At 38.6% G+C, this 19,144-nt stretch overlaps 1 protein-coding gene across 3 annotated transcripts in view; it reads right to left on the reverse strand.

The window, feature by feature from the left end:
• The window catches only part of ipo13b (importin 13b), a 37,181-nt gene extending 18,850 nt beyond the window's left edge, over positions 1–18,331 (reverse strand). Inside the window, exons 1-5 of one of the 3 annotated variants that reach the window (XR_003441820.2) lie at positions 17,813–18,331; positions 10,185–10,310; positions 8,820–9,430; positions 2,916–3,056; positions 1,936–2,077 (exon numbers count right to left, since the gene is read on the reverse strand). Coding sequence is in view for 2 of the 3 variants with exons in the window: in XM_027155107.2 (XP_027010908.1) it covers positions 1,936–2,077; positions 2,916–3,056; positions 8,820–9,430; positions 10,185–10,310; positions 17,813–17,911 (1,119 nt within the window). In the remaining variant the exon portion in view is untranslated. Of the gene's footprint in view, positions 1–1,935; positions 2,078–2,915; positions 3,057–8,819; positions 9,431–10,184; positions 10,311–15,234; positions 15,363–17,812 lie in introns of those variants that run through there. The other 2 variants (XM_027155107.2, XM_027155108.2) reach the window with 2 other exon arrangements.
• Between the last annotated feature and the right edge of the window lie 813 nt (positions 18,332–19,144).

The raw sequence follows: 19,144 nt of genomic DNA on the forward strand, positions 1-19,144 counted from the left end.
AAAAAAAAAATTCACCCAGAATAGTGTGTTTTAAAATTGTATCAACTCTCAAATTTGATCGAATCAGTTCTATTAGTGGAATCAAATTGATTCATGATTCCTTCACCACTACACCTGAAGACTACGACTCACCTTCTCACCAACAGCATGTGTTCTCTCATGATTATGATTAAAATAGTCAAAAGGTAAAAAAAAAAAAAAAAAAGAGTCTATTTTACTTTCCAAACTTTAACTCCTGGTTCTCAATCTAGTCTACAGATTATGCACAGTGACAGTTTCCTGCGGGGTGGAAACTGGCAAACATAAGGCTGGTACAGAATGTTCAAAAAGCCTTGAAGTGGGCTAACCTCGAAATTGGCACAAACAAGCCATGATGAATAATTACAGTGAAAACAGCAGAGACTGAAGGGATACGAGAGGAGCAACCATTACCTTTAAAGATCATCCTGGCAGAGCCAAAGCATATCTAAATTCTTGTAAATTTAATTATGAAACAGCAGTGAAATCTGGCATGGAGGATCTTTTCATCTTTTTACTTTGGTTTTGAATCTAACGATATAAAGAACGTGAGTATAGACATTACAGTGTGCTCTGATCGTTACTACTTCATAATACAGCATTTTTCTCCTTCAGTAAAAGTACTTCATAGCATGCAAGTGATTGCTAGCCATCTCAATCACTTGGCAGTAATCAGAGGTAGACTTACAAGCATGAAAATTCGCTGACAGTGAGAGAGATTTTGAGTTGCTTAGCGACGCTGTGCTACACGAGTAGATAAGAAAACGTCACGTTTTCTATTTATTCCACTGCTTAGACTTCATGCTCTGTTGCTTCGCATTTTGTATGGAATATAAACAAGAGGAACGTTGTCAGTTACTCTTACCTATCTGTGCGGATATTTTCCCTTATACTAAAATGGGAAAAAATGTTTAGAAAATGCCATAAATTAATCAATCAGTCTTATAAAGTTGCTACATAATTTAAATTGGAATAAGGGTAAGTTTTTAATATGTGCATAAAGCAAACAAACACAGCCATATACCTATGATATTAAGTTCTGCCTCTGTCATAAAAACAGACATATATATTACAGAATAAATGAAACTTTGCGTGCTATGCATTCAGTTTTAAAAGGGTACCAAGGGCAATGATTTGAATGACAGATAAACATAAAAAAGTTGACCTCTCTAATAGATTGTTAGATGACTAATGAATCCATGCTAATTTGTTATGCTATATAGTATTATGTTGTCTGTCCAGCTGTATGTGTAATTTTTTTTTATGTAGGTTGAGTTATTTATACACACTATATACACACTATATGATCAAATATTTGTGGACAATTGACCATCACTCACATTTGCCAGAAATTTGGAAGCACAGATCAACAACAGAAGCAACAGTTTCCCTCACTTGAACGAAGAGGCTCAAGCACTGCATCTGCATGATAAAGCCCCTGTGCACAATGCAAACTCCAGACATGAAGGCATGATGTCAAATGTGGAGTGGAAGAACTCGAGTGTCCTGCACAGAGCCCTGACTCTGACTTAACCCCACTGAACACCTTTGGGATGAACTGGAACACCGACTGAACCCCAGACCTCCTCACTCTTACAACATCAGTGTCTGATCTCACTAATTGTAGCTAATCTCGCTCTTGTAGCTGAATGATCTCTAAACCCCACAGACACACTCCAACATCTAGTGGAAAGCCAGAAGAGCGAAGCTCATTATAACAGTAAAAGGAAGCATATCAACAAGCACACATGGGTATGATGGTGAAGTGTCCACAAACCTTTGGCCACATAGCGTACATACTGTAAAATAAACGCATGTGCATGTACTCACAGTACTCACACATGCACAAACTAGTGGGGAGGAAAAGCTCAGCTTCAAGCCAAAAACAAAACAAATCAGTTTTAAATAGGTCCATACCTGCAAAGTGTACCAGAATGTCAGTGTGAGAGAACTTGTTGTCTCGTTGACGGGATAGTGGCCAGGGATGCCAGTGCAGAACATAATCATATTAACCAGGGCCAAGAAACTCTGCCAGTGCTCCACCTGCTCCAAAAGAGCCCTGTATAATTTTACACAGGGGTGGAGATCATCCAGAAACACATCACAAATCAGTATTGTAAAAATGCAACACATGGAAATATCACATTATGGTTAAGTGAAATTGTTTACATCAGTGTGTCACTAAAGTCTTTGTGTATTGAGTGTGTCACGCATAATTAACCTCAACAGCACACATTTTCACACAAACGGGTTAGAGGATCTGGCCAAAAAATAAATATTTGAAATATTCGTACTGATTAAGAATTATTCCATGTTTACCTTGCCTCTCAAATTTAAGTTGGAATAAAATTCTCAACAATGGAAAAAAAAAGACTTGTTCTGAAGAGATGGAGGATTTTTAAGAATACTAAAGAAAATTAATAAAAAAAAAATCATAAAAACAGAAATCAAGCGGAATTATTGTAGTCTAGTTTTTAACAGTTTTTATGCCTGTAATGCCCTTAACATAAACTTTACACAGAGAGGAAGCTACTGAAGAATAACTGTGACCTTGCTGTAACCTTTTGCCTATTTGGATAAATTCTAAAATCAAGTCAGTTCATTTGCTGGTTACAATGATCATGCAATGTATAGCTCATATTCAGCCAATATGTTATATTCAACATAACTACTCTCAGACAGATGGTCAGCAAAAAAAAAAATGTAAACCTAATGTCTTCACTTTCCATAATTTAAAACTATCCGGCTAGAAAACTCGCATAACAGCGTTCGGGTGTTTAAAAGTATGTGGCATTGTTGCTTTTCCTTCTTTGCATGTGATGAAAACAGAACACACTTTTCGGACAGATACTGTAGAACAGACCGAATGATGATGATGCTTTAAATTCTGTATGTACCTGGAATGGTTTTCTCCCAGTGAGACAGCGATTCGACAGATCCCGTGTGACGTCTCCATATCTCCGTTCTGTACGGCTTCTCGTAGTTGATCCTGCAGCTGCAACACTTGCGGAACCAAATTCAGTAAAGTGTTCAGATACCTGAAGAAAAAAAAACACCTCTTTTTAAGTTTATTAGGCATTTCTAGACATCTAGTTTGTGTCACCAAATTCAAGTGTGTCAAACTGAGCTTTTAACCTTTTGTCTAAAGGACCTTTGTGCTGCTTGATATACAACATACCTGATCTGCCTTAGATTACAAATAAAAACCTCACCCATGAGACAGAGAAAAGAAGGAAACCATGTTTCCTTTCTCTACAGATTAGCAGAAAAGGAGGCAAATGATTTCATGCACACAGTTTGGTAAAACTCTAATTAGAACAATTTTATGAAATATACTGAATAAATATGTAATGTAGAGCAAGGATGGATGTTTCATCCCAAAAAAAAAAAAAAAGTGTAATGTATAAGATGTTTTATATGATGACAATAATGTACAATATTCTTGTGTGTATAATACAAGACTATAATTATTACTGCATTTATAAAAAAAAATAAAAAAAAACCTTTACATTTAATATGAATGCAACACATACGGTATTAAAATCGTGATTTGTAAAAGTGTTAGAAATCGCTGATCTACATGGATTTCCATGCACGACAAGAGCATCAGTTGTTGATGACGAAGATTAGAAGAGAATGAGCAGCCTGGTCAGAACTGAAAGTAAGTCTACAGTAACTCAAACAGGTACTCGTTACAACTGTGGTGAGCAGAACAGCATCTCAACACAGTGAAGAACACAGGAGGAACTTTGAGGAAGATGTGCTACAACAGCAGAAGACCACATCCAGCTTCACGCCAGAAAACACTGCCTAGATCTTCAACTTTCCGGTTCAAAGCAGCGGTTTTGGCTCATAGACAAGTGTGTTTACAGTGGAATGAATCAGTCCCTCCAGTGTTTTGTCTTTGTTGTTGCCCTAAAATTCCTAAAAATGGTTTTATTCAAAACTGAGATGAAAGATTTTTTTTTTTGAAAGACCTACTTGAATTGATTAAATAAGAAGCACATGATTCTAGTTTTAAACGGTCAGTGAAGAGTGTTTGTTGCATGTGAATGGAAGAGGACTGAATGCGTGCTGTGATGACCTCAAAATGACATGTCTTTGCCCAAATCTGCAGTAATTTAGAAAATTTCCTCAAAAAAAAATTCAATAAATAAATAAATAAATAAATAAAAGAATGAAAGGGGGGAAAAAAGACAGAGATTGCTTAATTTTTTCATTCATTTCAGCATTTATTCAATCATCAATCCTGAGGGAACTTGCAGAAGCACTTGAATTCAACACCTTGTAAAAAGGTCTTCTTGTAAAAGTGAAATTCAGACTTTTTGAAAAGAACAATGTGTCTGCTCTGAGTGCCGCAGGGTAAAGAAGTATCTCCAGCTAGAGTCCAGACTGTTACGAAAGACTACGATTTACACAACATACATGAGTTTCTTTATTCTAGGAGACTCTCTTCTACCCTCTATTTGTACTAGCAGGTCTCTATGCAATTATATGAGAGTGACAGAGACATGTTTTGGCAGGAGATGTCAGGTTGAGCACTTTTGGACTAACACTAAGGGTACTCATCTTTTAGCTGCACACTTGATGTCAACTCAATAAGATGCCCATTACATGAGATGTAGAGTACACGGCACTCCACAGCACTCAGTGGAATTACTACAGCATTGTTACATTCTCCCAGAATTCACAGGCTCAAGGTCAGAGACAATCAATAACATGTCAAGAAACAAGATGGAACGCTGTCTCGCAGAAGGACACTTCGCCTCAGGGATCGTGGAGTGGCAGTGAATCCAACCCTTTATACCCATTTATGCCTTACTATTTGATGAGACTAAATTATGCATGAGGGAAGGAAGTTCATGCGATGATGGATTCTATACCTTTTGTCTGAACCTGTTTAAAATGTGATGAGGCAAAGGAGAGTCACAAGAAATACATATAGATAGATAGATAGATAGATAGATAGATAGATAGATAGATAGATAGATAGATAGATAGATAGATAGATAGATAGATAGATAGATAGATAGATAGATAGATAGATAGATAGATAGATAGATAGATAGATAGATAGATAGATAGATAGATAGATAGATAGATAGATAGATAGATAGATAGATAGATAGATAGATAGATAATCTGCATCTCTTTGCCCCGTCTGCATCACATCCTCTGTTCTGGGAATGTGACCTGATGGAATTGGAGGTTTGTAGTGTCTCCAAAAACACATAAAAAACAAACACAAAATACCGCAATGTTCATAATATTAAAAAAGGGCGATTAGTTTCAGACAGAATCTCATTAACCAGAAACAAAAACAACAACAAATAAATTGCAGGATTGCTCAAACATTCTCAGCTACATTGATGTTTCCAACTGATACGAAGATTTCTTTTAATTCAGCTGATTAAAATAAAAGACACCATTTTATACTTTGAGAGATCTCAGATGATCTGGTGTTGCATCACTGCAAATACATAAGGCTCCTTTTTGATTCTTGGCTATTTACCCGTAATGATGTGCAAATTGAAATTTTAAAATGTATATCCTGAAATAATATTTTTCTTTAAAGCTGCCTTGCATCACGTCCGTTACTGAAAATTAACCTAAACAAATAAAACAGTTTTGAATTGCTTCCAATCCATTCATTTTTATAATCTTTATCTTTGGTTTTTCTTCCTCATACAAGAGTGCATCAGAGAGAGAGAGAGAGTAGAATGTTTTATGTTCATTTTAGACATAATGACAGGAATTTGGCCATCATGCATACAACCCAAAGTCTAATCTAAACTAGAGAGAGTTTCATCCTCTATTTCATTATCCTCAAGCTCTTTGACCTCAAATCCAATCAGTTCAATTCAGTCAACCATCTTCATCTCCGCAGTCATTTATCGTCATCTTTCAGCCACCGCCGATCCAAGTGCGTCCATCCGTCCACATCCTGCTTTCCATCTACAGATTTTTGCATCTCTGAGGGATCTGAAAGTTTTATAGTTTGACCTCACACACACTCAAGCAGAACCTAGTGTTCGTCTCTCCCTGTCTCGCACAATCCTTCCCTTTCCACTCCCCCAAAATACTGCAATTATACTCAGACGCCAGGAGACAGATGAAACGAGTTGCCTGGCAACAAGATGCATTCGCTTAGGCCAATTGGAGAAATAACAACAAGGAAAAGCAGAGAGAAGAGACAATAGGTGAAGGAGAAATATGGACATAGAAGATTGACAGTCAAGACTTTTAAAAAACAAAATTTAACATATGAGGGAAAGAATGTGATGCATTAGGGGTATATTGATAACAAGCACACACTGAGTCTCAGCTCACGCTTATAGTGCCACAAGCCCCATCTGCTCTGTGTGAGTGTGTGTGTGTTTTCCCGTACCCCACTGGGATTAAAAGCAGCCATGCTGGTCCCTTGACAGAACACTGGCACTGTGGGTTTGGTGGTACAAATAACATGCAGGCTGTCATCTTATTCTTCGTCATATTTGACTCTTCCAGTTGAACTCACATAACCTTTCCCTCTCTATACTGGTATAGGGTGGAAAAGAAGGAGCATTGGCATTGTCTTCACTCCAGTTGAGCATCTCAGACGAAACCAAACAACATATACAGCCTTACTCTGAGCTGCCAGGTGTTCAATTCCATTTCTTATTGTTTTTTTTGTTGTTTTTTTTTACAAAGCACAGAATTTAATAGAAAACATATTTCAAGCTTTGGAACAGGCATGATGCTAATAGCACTTTCAGCTGACAGAGAAAAAATGGGTCATGAAATGAAAGAATAATAATTAGCAGGCTTTGTGTATAAAAATGCTTTGTTTCTTTGCATATAAATACACACGTCTATACGAGATATAACACACAATAGAACGTTGAGATCCCGAAATTGTTTATCATCAGTCGACACGTCTCACGCATCTTTTTTCCACCGTCACTGCCTCAAAATCTTCTCGCTGTACTTGTGTCCCTAGGACTGCTATAAACTACATTCTAAAGTGTTTAGAAACCTGAGCACTGAATCAATGTCCAATCACAAACCCATCGGCATTAACATAAATAGTGTCTGTGTCCTTTTGGCCAGATAATATCAGCTTCGCCGTGATACAGTGATGACTGAGCACTCTGTGATATGTTCACTATTTTTTTCAATCTGCCTGTTGTGAGTACAAACTAAACAGGCCTCTTCCCTTGCTCTATTTCACATACACCGTCTCGAATAGTGTAGAAGATAGCTGTGGATAAGAAATTGCTGGACTAGTGCTGGCCTTGAAATAGATTGAATTAATTATGCATAGTTTAAAATGATGTTAAACATGCTATGTAGCTGATTACAATAAAGCTTCCTAGCCTCCAAGTGTCTCTCTGTGTACAGAGCTAAAGGGAAACATAGCCTTGTGCTACAGCCAAACGTACTACTAATGATCTGCAAATACAGAAACCAGAAGGACTACGCATTTCACTTTGATTTCGAGGTAGCAGATGGGCATCATTTTCTGGCTCAGCTGGCTTTTTTCCTAATATAACAGAAAGCAGGATATAAATAGGACGGCTCCAGGTTTATAATTATACATGGCAAGCAAAAGGTTCAAACAACAAGACAAGAAAGGAGCTGAGGTGAGGAACACGAGTGTTATTTAATTTTAAGGTGTTGTCGTCATCCCCCGCCTAGTTACTTCTGTTCATGCTAGTACGTTTAGGATTAATGAAAATACACAATCGCCACAGCTGCATGTTTGGGTAAGAAAACTAAAATGAAATCCAGCTCGGACCCATTGCTCCCTGTGTTCGATCCTTTCTTTCTCTCCACCTCTCTTGTGTTTAGACTGGGAGGGGGCGTAATAGGGGTTGCAGTAAGGGAGAGCTCGCCACATCTGTACCAAACACAGCACTAGACATCACCACCTCACTGTCTCCATGGAAACGGCAGCCAGCCTGATCCCCCAACACACCACTCCCCTTCCTCCAGCCCCTCTTGACTGTTCTTGTTTGGTCCCTCATCTTCGTTTTCCCGTCGTCTTCTGATGTCTGATTTTGAGCTGTGCTTTTTCACTTCCTATCTCAGGTCTATGCACACTCACACACACTCGTGTGCATATACGAGCACGTTTTTCTCACTCTACAGTTACTCTTTCCATATAGATTTCACCTTTGACCATTTATAAATAATTAAATCTCCCATAGCTACTAGAAGGCAAACTCTCTCTTATAAGCAAGCTCAGATCTCATTTTCTTTGAAAAAGAATGAGAAAGGTTTCAGTTATTTCATTCCTATTATAAAATATCACACCATTCTAAATTTTCATTGCCTTTTTCTGACTCAGGATCAGAGATGCACACGTTTGTCACTATGAAATAAGTGATAAGGAGTTGCTGGGAGTCTTGTCATTGCCATATGTTTTCAGCTCAAATACACAGCGAAGAAAGTCCTCTCAATGTGTGGACAGATGACAACTTTTCTCTTTAGGTCACTAAGCAAACTGAAGCGCCATTGTGCTGCCCAATCCCATTATCTGTTTCCCTGGAAACTTAAAAGTACTAGCTAAGGTAATGCAATAACACATTAACAGTATGATAAATAAATCAATATGTTTCCAGATTGAGGACAAGCATGAAATCATTTGTGTAATCTTGATTAATTGTGCTGCTGCGTTTCAGCCTCAGTATAAAAATACTGATGTAATGTTGTATGTAAATGGTGAGTAGAACAACCCCTTTTCTCTTTTAATCAAAACCAATTCTACAAACAATCAAATTTCTAATCTAACTCAATGGCTCATCCTGTGTGAGACTCACCTCTGAGAGTCAGGCTGTGAGATGGCATTGACGATGGCCTCCACAGCAGCATCAAAAAGTTCAGGGTCATTCAGCGCAGCAAAGCTGGCTTCCAGCAAACCTTCGCTCTCGTTGAGCGGCACATCCAGCAAGGCCCAGCTGGACAGGCACTTAAGTGCACGCGCCTTCACCGGCGCCGGAGAGTCGGCTTGGCGCAGTAGCTGTTGGAGCAGAGGGTAAACAAATCCCCACTCTCGGCCCAGAGCGCCCCGCACCTGCCCCCGACGGTACTGAGGCAGCCGGCTGGTCTGGAACTCCTCGGGCAACACGGTGAGGAGCTCCAGCAGCGCCAGGCAGCGAGCGCGCCCGTCCACGGTGCTCCCCTCTTCCTGGAAGACACGCACCATCTCAGAGATGGCACCAGGCCACGCCTCGGGCATAGTGTTAAGTGCCAGTGAAGCCAGGGCCACACAGAGCCGAGTCAGCACGATTTTAGAGCCTGAGGCAAACAGCGCAATCTGGGAGAAAAGCTGCGTCTTGAGGGTGTCGTACTGTTCAGCAGGGATATCACTCCAGTAGCGTGAGATTTTGGTGTGTAGAGCACTGGCACCAAAGTACTGGATCTCAGGGACCTGAGCAAGGAAGTGGAAAGAGAAAAATATGACATAGTTACTAGACTTACAGTCAGTTCTGAGCATCGCCATGGCAAAACAATGCAAAACACTATTGCGTAAAACACTAAACTGTGGCTTCTTTAGGCATTCGATTAATATCTAGTGTAATATTATATAATCAAATTGTTCAATCATGTTGTGTCTGAAATTTCAGTTATGGTTCATTTATTTCAAAGATATGCTGATATTCAGTATAACAACACTTCTGCTTCTGTGACACTACTTCAGAATAGAGTCCAATTAAAGCATCAACTCAATTATTAAAGCAATTAAAAAGCCTAAAGGGCATTACTTTGGAGGTTTAATGTTTTATGATCTTGTTTTTATCATTATATAAATATTCTGCAAACCTTTTAGTAAATGAGAAATAGGCAGATTTCAGGATCAGCTTTGTTATACTTAGAAAGGGTTAAAGGCTATCATTTATTATCATTTCAAAGTATTAAAGGTAAAATACAGAAATTGTGTTAGTGAACCCATCACAATGAGCACCGGAAAGCATTGGAATAATAAAAGCAAGGGGGGGGGGGGGGCCTAGAGCTAGGCTCTTAAACCTCAACTGCTCTGTATATAAATAATATATATGCAAGTCGCTCCGGATGCCATAGATGTAAAAATATAAATGAAGGGGGGAAAAGAAAGCAGCAAATGGGATGAGATAAGCAACAAAAGCAACACATTGCACAATACATGTTGTACAGAATGCTCTCACCTTGTCAGGACCGAGCAAAGCCCAACAGAACTGCCAGGCCTGAGGAGAGATCTGAGCCTGCATCAGCCACTTCTGAGCCAGGTTCTTATTCTCAATGTTCGGGTCATAATACAGCTGGTGGAGAGCCTGAGATACAGAGAAAAACAGGGGAGAACAAGTCAGACATGGTTATATACGAGTGAAGAACATATCTCAGGAGTCAGGGATAATGATTCTTGTCTCAAATGGGATTTTGATGATCTATGGCACAAAAAGTCAACGTACAACTAGGTATCAGGCTACTACTACTCTGTGAGTCGTGAGAACACAGTTGAGCTCAGCACACTATCATTTAAATAAGAGACAGAAATTCATCCCTCAGAGTGACAGATAAGGAGAGTGAAGACATGACAAAGAGGAAGGAGAAGGAGAGTGACAAAGCTAGGGAGAGAAAAAGACTGCAAGTAAGTCAAGGAAGAGATCTTAAAAAAAAAAATGTGATTAATTAAAGAATTGTGGTTTGTGGTAAGAGCCAGAAAATACTTAGACGGATTGTTAATTACAACAAACGGGTTCTGAGAACAAACACAAAATCCTTAAATGTTAAATACTCTGTAAAGCATCTCAAGCTGCCGGATCAGCCCTGGCGTGAAGCAGAGTAGCTGCAGAAAATTCTAAGCAACATGATACAGAATGAAACATCTGACATTTAAAGTTCACTATTTAAATGCTGTATAATCAGCAACACAAGAAGTATATTAGAAAATAAATGAATTAGATGAAAAGTTTTACTTTTGTAATTTAACCAGTAAGAGGAGCTTTGGGGAATATAGGAGATTCGCTATTAATTGTTCAGTGTCTTTGGGAAATGTGTCCTGAAGCCTAAACGAAGGTAAGAACTCATCTACCGTCTGAGTCATGTAGCAGCTAATATACAATTCTGCACAAATGTCAACCTTAGTATAGAAAAATAAAGATACACGAACACAAAACGTGGATCGTATTTCACCGGTTTTAACTTGAAAAGTTTATTCTGTGCACTTCAGGAACACTGGAAGTGTGTGTGTGTGTGCATTGTTTAGTTCCATCTTGCCTTTTGATATAAATCCGTACTACAGAGTACATGGTTTAGATTACAGTGACCCCTCGGGCATGTTGCTATGACAACCTCCAGCTACACTGGTTCCTGTGCATTAAGGCATCTGCACCGCTGTGTGCTGGGCCTGAATGACTGACAGTTAGGCTGGAGCGAGCCAGGTTCTGTATAAAAGAGCGAGTGTGAGAGACGAGAGATAGTGAGAGGTGCTCGCGGATGACTCACTCTCTGTTCTTGTGTTGCGCACCACTCACCCGGCCATTAATCACAGAGACTCCCTGCGGTGCGAACGTCCACGGACACTGCATTAGCCTTAGCTACGTAACACCCACGGTCTGTCTCCCAGCTAATTTATTCGCCTGACATCGCTTCTGACGACAAGCGCTGGAAACAATATTAGATACATTTATTAAAAAAATGTTTTTTGGAATAATTACGATCGTAGCTACAGACTTCAGGACAACGTAGAAGAAGGCAAATATATAATAAGTTAAATTAGGTGTTGACTCTTTCTGGATTAAGTGCTGCTCAAATATTGATATTAAATTAAAAAGAATAACCGACGATTTTGATATTTGTTTTATATATAATCGAGTCCCTGAACAAAACAACCACCACACTTTTCCCTGTTGATAAAGAAGAGGAACAGAGAGCACTTAGAGTGAAGTACCGTCTCAATCTAGTTTATATAATCTATGTATCCTGAATATAGTTGAAGAAAAGCAGTGTCGGAAAAATATGTATAATATTTGTGTTGAATAATATAAGCCATAAAGAGGATCAACTGTTTTCAGAAGCCTCTCGATGCCTTTGGTTTCATCCCTTGTTCACTGATGCGTATCACATCTTTCACCAGGTAAAATGTCTAACTACCTAATGCTGAAGTGCTCTGAGCTACCAGCCATGCTGCCAAAGTCACAGAGTAGGAAACATAAGCTGAGGATTTGCCTAAACTTGGTTATTATTGGTGTGTTTGTGTATCTGTCAGGGAGAGGGCTGACTAGAGTAACATGTGGTTGATAAAACAACAAAATGTGTTAGGCGTCACGGTAAAGGTCACAGACGGACCTCTCTTGAAAAACAGTGAGGAGGCATTTTAATTGCTCATTATATAAAGTCATTACATCAGAAGCTGCCGCTGCTGTTTTTTAATTTCTCATTTCGAATCTGAAGGTCCGGTGTCTCAGGTTTATGTGTACATTTCCATTTGTTCCCGTGTGTGTGTGAAGGATGACATTACAGTGTGCTTGTTGACTGTTATGAGCACTCAGCGTAGAGAAAAACACACCTCAGGTTGCTACTGGCAACCAATTCCCAGTACACACTGTGCAAGATATAATTAGTCAAGCTTAAGCTCCAACACCCCCTCCCCGACACACACACCTTCCTACACCGTCTGACCAGAGAATGTAAGAGGAGTTCATTGAGTGTTTCGCCATTTTAACACACAAATTAAATCCTCCTTGTGAAATACGGCCTATACCTATAAAATAATCCAAAATTCCTAATATTTTACTACAAAAAAAAGAAAAAGACAACAATAATAGAAGCTCTCTGTTTTAAGATTTGATGAACTTTATACAATCCTGGACATTTCAATGTCATATTAATAAACTAAAGAGGGTGAAAGTGCTGCTTTTTATTTTAACACAGCCTTCACGTCATCATTATATCACCTCCCTTAAATCACTGAATTATTTACAAATTTGATGTAATGATCATATCTTAAAGATTATCCTGGCAGACTCAGAGAAAAGAGCACCTTGTCTTGTGTTACAAAAACTTCAGACTCATAGCAGAAGGTCTGGACACAACAGCAGAATTTATTGGCCCAAAATGCCATATGATTGACATGTAAATCAACCAATCACAGTTCGTTTTGTTCAGTATAATGTTTAAGGGCATGACAATGACAAAGTCGCTACAAACAGACTGGAATGTAATCACAGATCTTTGTTTATGAAAGCTGTGCAAATCAACAAACCTGTGAACTTCATATCATTTGGAAAATCCAGTGTTTAGCTGATCCACATGAGCGTCACGACGGCTTTGTTTCAAGGAGGAACGTTGAAGTGCGACACACACGTCATCTGGAAATCCAGTGGTATCTAATCAATCAGATGACAAAGTGCTTCCAATTTTGTGCGCCAGATGCATCAGACACTTAGCCAACAGCTCATAGGAACGAACTCAGCGGCTGAGATTACCAAGTACCAAGACAATGTGGGGATTTTTTCAGGTCCTTTTAAGGTGGTTTTCATAGTGGATACGTTAGTCTTTTCTTAAATGATATGTCATAATCAGCTAAAACACATAACCGAGTACAAGTTGCATTCATATTCGTGGGAATTGTAGCACGTGGTTCTTGGGGTCAGCACCGGGCTGCGAATTTCCGCTCCACCTTAATAGATACGACTAGTTCTACAACAACTGTTTTCCATACTAGTATACATTCACTTTTTATACAATATTAAAAAAATATTAATTAACATAGAGAGGCCTGGTGTAAAATCTGGTGTAGACATGAACTGGACCAAGAAGTATCCAAGAAGTAAAAAAGTAAAGCTTTTTATTTCTTTTTGAAAAGTAATAGTCAGTATTAGAAAAGAGGGAAACTTGTAGATTGGTAACCTTGTGTTTGTTGCTGAGTCATACTACTCTTGTGTGTGAGTAGACATAATAAATGGATAAATAGGTAAATAAAAATAGAAAAATAGTTTATTTATCCATTTATAGATAAACGTCAGGGTTCTGAGAGAGTGAGAGAGAATTTTTTTGATTTGAAAAACATTCAAATGTGTTGGACAGGAGGTCTTCCGAAGTAAGTGTTGGGAAACTGAGTATTAGAAAAAAGTGTTACTGCAAATCATCCTCATCGACAAGGTGGAAAAAACTCCAAAACTTTAAAATCCAATGGAGGGACATCCCGTAAACGCTGGTGTTCGTTCATCCAGGACATTTCCAGAGACATGTAGAATCTGGGCTAAGGCTCAGGGACAATCTTCTTGTGGCTTGTTAGTTATTGCGGTTACTAGGACACTTTCCCATTGCCACCCGACTGTAGCAACAGCTGAGAGCTTAACAGCAGTTGTAAGCACACAGCGTAGGTTGAGAATGCAGTTACTCAGCTACTAATCTAATATCAATAATCCAACAACAAGCTGAGATACATTTACAAATGATTTAACCAGCAGTTTACTGTACGTTATGTCTATATTTTCTAAAAGTTCCCGTCAGGCACATTGTGCCTCGGCTGCTGTGTTTAATGCAGCAGGTGGAAATATGTGCAACAGTTAAAGCACCGATGTGAATCAAACCAATGTGACATGAGTTTTTTTTTAAATGATGCTTGACTTGCAGCGTTTATATAAAAATAAATAAATAAATAAATAAATAAATAAATAAATAAATAAATAAATAGCCCGGTGCATCCTCTTTATATCTGAGCAGTACCGTATCAGAACGTTCACTACCAGCCACCCGTACATCTCACCAAACAATACACAATACCACTATCAGAGGCACAGATATTGAGGCACACAACAGTCTTTGTCCAACTGTAGAGAACACAAGAGAGCTACATATGCAGACACACAAAGAAAGAGGGGAGGACAAAAAAACAGAGATTTATAGAAAAACAGGTGACAGACTTTCAGACGGCAGCATTAAGCATACAATCAGTTCCAAAAGTATTGGCACCCCCCATTGGTGCAGCATTTCAGTTTCTTTCCCCAGGCAATCACCCTGATCAACAACTCACCATAATTATATTCACTGCTCCTTATCATAAGTACTGCATTATCAGAACTGTCAGTCATCACATCATCTGTATATTACACACTACTGCTGCTGTATATTGTATATTATAAAAAAAAGCATAATATTGCTATTTGCACTACCACACTTTATGTACATAACTGATTGCTCATATTCTATATTCATATTTTATTCATTCTATATTCATCTTATACTCACCCTGTCTATATTGTTAGCCATTGTCTGCATTGTTTTTTTGTATACTATAGTGTTATTTATGTCTGTACTTTTGAGAGTCACAAACTGCCGGAACCAAATTCCTTGTGTATGTCAACACACTTGGCCAATAAATCTGAATCAGAATCAGATTTATTGGCCAAGTGTGTTGACACACAAGGAATTTGGTTCCGGCAGTTTGTGACTCTCAAAAGTACAGACATAAATAACACTATACTATAGATCCCCCCGAACACCACCACCCCCGTGCATTATCCTGCTTTCAGATCCGGGGTGTGTGTGTGTGTGTGTGTGTGTGTGTGTGTGTGTGTGTGTGTGTTGGTGTTCGGGGGGGGATCTTCAGAGACTCTAGTAAGCTAAGAGAAAATGAAGACTCAGCAAAACCGAAAAAGGCTCTCTTTAAAGATAATGACTTCACACTAAAATGTTGGTCAAGCATAAAAGTATTCTAACATATTCTATTGTTTATAATTATATTAATAATTATAATCTATTGTCTAACACATTCTACAATGATGACTTTAATATGTTAATAAATATGAAGGGTAAAGCCTACCCCCCCAACTTTTGAAGAAAAAAAGGATCACCGTTCAGTATCATCCCAAAAGGAGTCTTTGTGAGTCACTTACCTTTGATACATTTACATTTATAATAATCAGATTTTCTCCTTTCAAGAAGCCTAAAGTCTAAATTTGAATCATAATGCAAAGCAAAGCAAAGTTGGTAAAGGCTGATTTGAAAGGAAAAGCAGAGGCTTGTTGCATGTTCTGCTCTCCAAGGAATAGGGTCAAAAATCTAAAAAGGATTTTGCTGAGCAAATGTGCGGAACAAAATTAGATAGATTATAGACAGATTGGTGAAAATCTGTGAAATTCCCACTCAGGGAAGAAGAGCCATTTATTGTCTGTAATATCAGCCAACTACAGTCTCCATCTTTCCTTTTCCCATTCATGAAACCATAATCACAACAATCTCCTAAACCCGAGCTTACTTCTTAAATCTGTCTCACTTGCTCTGCTCTTTAAAAGCTTGAAGCTGTTTTCTTTACTGTGCCTGAGAATCGATAGATGATGACGTTAGGATTCAGCCAGCCGAGACAGCTAACCGTTCACAACTGGTATTTTCATGTGTCTCCATGCTCTCCGCTGTTCACCAGTGACAGCACCAGACACATCGAGCACAAGTGTTGTAATATTAAGTAAAAGGTATCTTCACCACCTCCACCTTTTGTCTAGCATTCCTGTCTCTCGGTTTAGTCTCCTTTGCCAACCAGAGACAACACACACACACACCCCTACGGTCCTCATAAAATGCAATGGATCAAAAAAAGTCAGCTTGGCACACCAGCACTCTAATTTTTTTAAGTTTCAGTTTCAATCTATCATCATCATTCAGACCTAAAGTTGGCGTGATAGAAAAGACAAAGCAGCTTATATCAGGGGTACGGTTACGAGAGACTGTACAGGATAGAAATATAACACCAGATTGTGACGACCAAGTGAGAAAGTGCCATCTTTAGCTTATGCCCATAGCTTACGCCGTGTTTATTAACTTCAGAAAGACAGCGGGAAGGTTTCGACAGAATTAGAACAGTTTCCATCACATGTTCATTCATCAGGTGCATCCTATTTCCATCCAAATATCACACCAGACCAAAATATTTTTCTCTTTCACTTCAGCATCAATGCTGTATTTGCTCTAATGAAGATCAGATGTGTTTAATCCTTTAGCCTTTTCGAGAACTAAGCACAGAGCACTAAAGCAAACATAAAAGAAACCGGGATTCAGCTTCATCAGCTTACCTTCATCTACCTTTAAACTCATCTGAATACCTTAGTGTGACCAACTAAAAAAAACACCTGACCTTGGTAATGTTATATACTCACAACATTACAAGGTACAAAAATTTATTTTAATTTTTTAAATTTAATTTACTAACCCTAACCCTAACCCTAACTAGATACAAGATAAATATAAACCACAGATAAGTTGTATTTGCTCTCGACTGTACGCTCCAATGATTTTAACAATATCATGGAAAATAAAGTGGTAAATGTGGAAACAAATCAAATATTCAGCTACTTTGGACTGAATTTTATATCTCTGGAATAATCTTATAATGTCTGCTAGCAAAAAAAATTATGCTTTCTTTCTCTTTTTTTTTTGGTCTTTCCTTTGGATGTCATATGAAAGGTTTGGTATCATTTCTTCCTTGTTCTTCTACACTAAAGCTTCAACTGGGGGAGAAAAAAACATGGTGTACTAAATAATGCTGAATTGAATTTCTGGCTGGGAAAAAAAACGAATAAATACATAAATTTTTTTTAAGATCAATCTAAGAGATGGTAGGTTTATATCAGATGTATAAAGATGTACACAATACAGTAGATAGTGATGCAGATAGTCAGGGGAACCACAGCAGGTTCCTCCTGATCATTTCTTAGGCTTTATGGAGAGTCCTGAGGCTTAAGGACGATGTAAACATGATTTTCACTCCATCATCATATGTGTGTACAGATTGAAATCATTGAGTAAAAGCATGTATTTGTCCTTTTCTCACCTTCTCTACGTTGTCCACGGTGAAGTCGGCGGTAGTCGCTGCTGTCCTAGCCGGTGTCTCCATGCTGTCTGTAAGCGTAGAGCCAGAACAGGCGAACATGACAGATACTCAGTCTTCCGTTTGTTTTTAAAACTCGTAGATTTGGGGTTATTTCTCTTCTTTCGATGATTTGTCAGCGACACCTTATCTATCTGAACAGGAGTCTCGGATATTCAGCTAGCGAGTGAGCAGCTAGCATTGCTCAGCCATGTTGTTTTCTATTCTACTATAAACGCCCAAGGTCTGGACCTCTGTCTCTGTGTGTCCTCATTATAGGGCAGTTTTCCGCATTATTATCTACGAAGGTATTGAAATTATCTTAAAAAAGAAGGCTGTTTCTATTCTCAACATTGCCGTGTGTCTACAAATCCGTGGTGGTGGTGCCTCCTCCTCCTCTCTCCCTCTTTCTATGTCTCCCTCCCTCTGTCTGTCTGTCTGTCTGTCTGTCTCTCTGTCTGTCTGTCTGTCTGTCTCTCTCTCTTTCTATGTCCCTCTCTCTTTCTATGGCTCTCTCAGTCTCAGTCTGTCTCTCTCTCTCTCTCTCTCTCTCTCTCTCTCTCTTTCTCTCTTTCTCTCTTTCTCTCTCTCTCCAATCCCTACAAGTGTCCTACATGGAGCATGAAAAAAATTTCTTCTGAACCCTGTTCAACCCTATTCAGTGCTCTATAAGTCATATATTTTGTCTATTTACTTTTTCTTTCCATATTATTTATTTTCTTTCCATAAAACCCTTAAACCTATTTTCATTCAGGCAACTTCATTGCACATTCATCTTTTAATGGTCCATCATATTGCATTCTGGGAATGAGAGTTAAAAAAAAAAATTTGCAATGTAGCCTAATGGTGACCCCGTGTGATATTTCACCAGCATTGCATGTGTGTTAATGTGTGGTCCTACATTATAAGAGCAAAATATTTGTAGACACCTGCTTAACACATCCACATGGGCTTGTTGCTGATTTATTTTTCACATTTCCTGTTATATTAACCTCCATTAACTATTTCTGCCAAAAGTTTCCACTAGATGTTGGAGTGTGTCTGTGGGGCTACAAGAGCATTAGTGAGATCAGACACTGATGTTTTAAGACTGAGGAGATCTGGGTTTCAGTCTGTTTTCCAGTTCATTAGTCAAGATGAACTGGAACTCTTTTATTGTCATTTCATTCATATATATATAAAATATGCACTACAGAACTTTGCTTACTAAAACTGCCAGACACAGGAACAGTTTCTTTCCCCAGGCAATCACCCTAAGTAAATCAACGTCTCAAAGTCTCACCATAATTATATTCA

Source organism: Tachysurus fulvidraco, chromosome 16 (genome assembly GCF_022655615.1).
Source record: "Tachysurus fulvidraco isolate hzauxx_2018 chromosome 16, HZAU_PFXX_2.0, whole genome shotgun sequence".
In the NCBI taxonomy this organism is placed as follows: domain Eukaryota; kingdom Metazoa; phylum Chordata; class Actinopteri; order Siluriformes; family Bagridae; genus Tachysurus; species Tachysurus fulvidraco.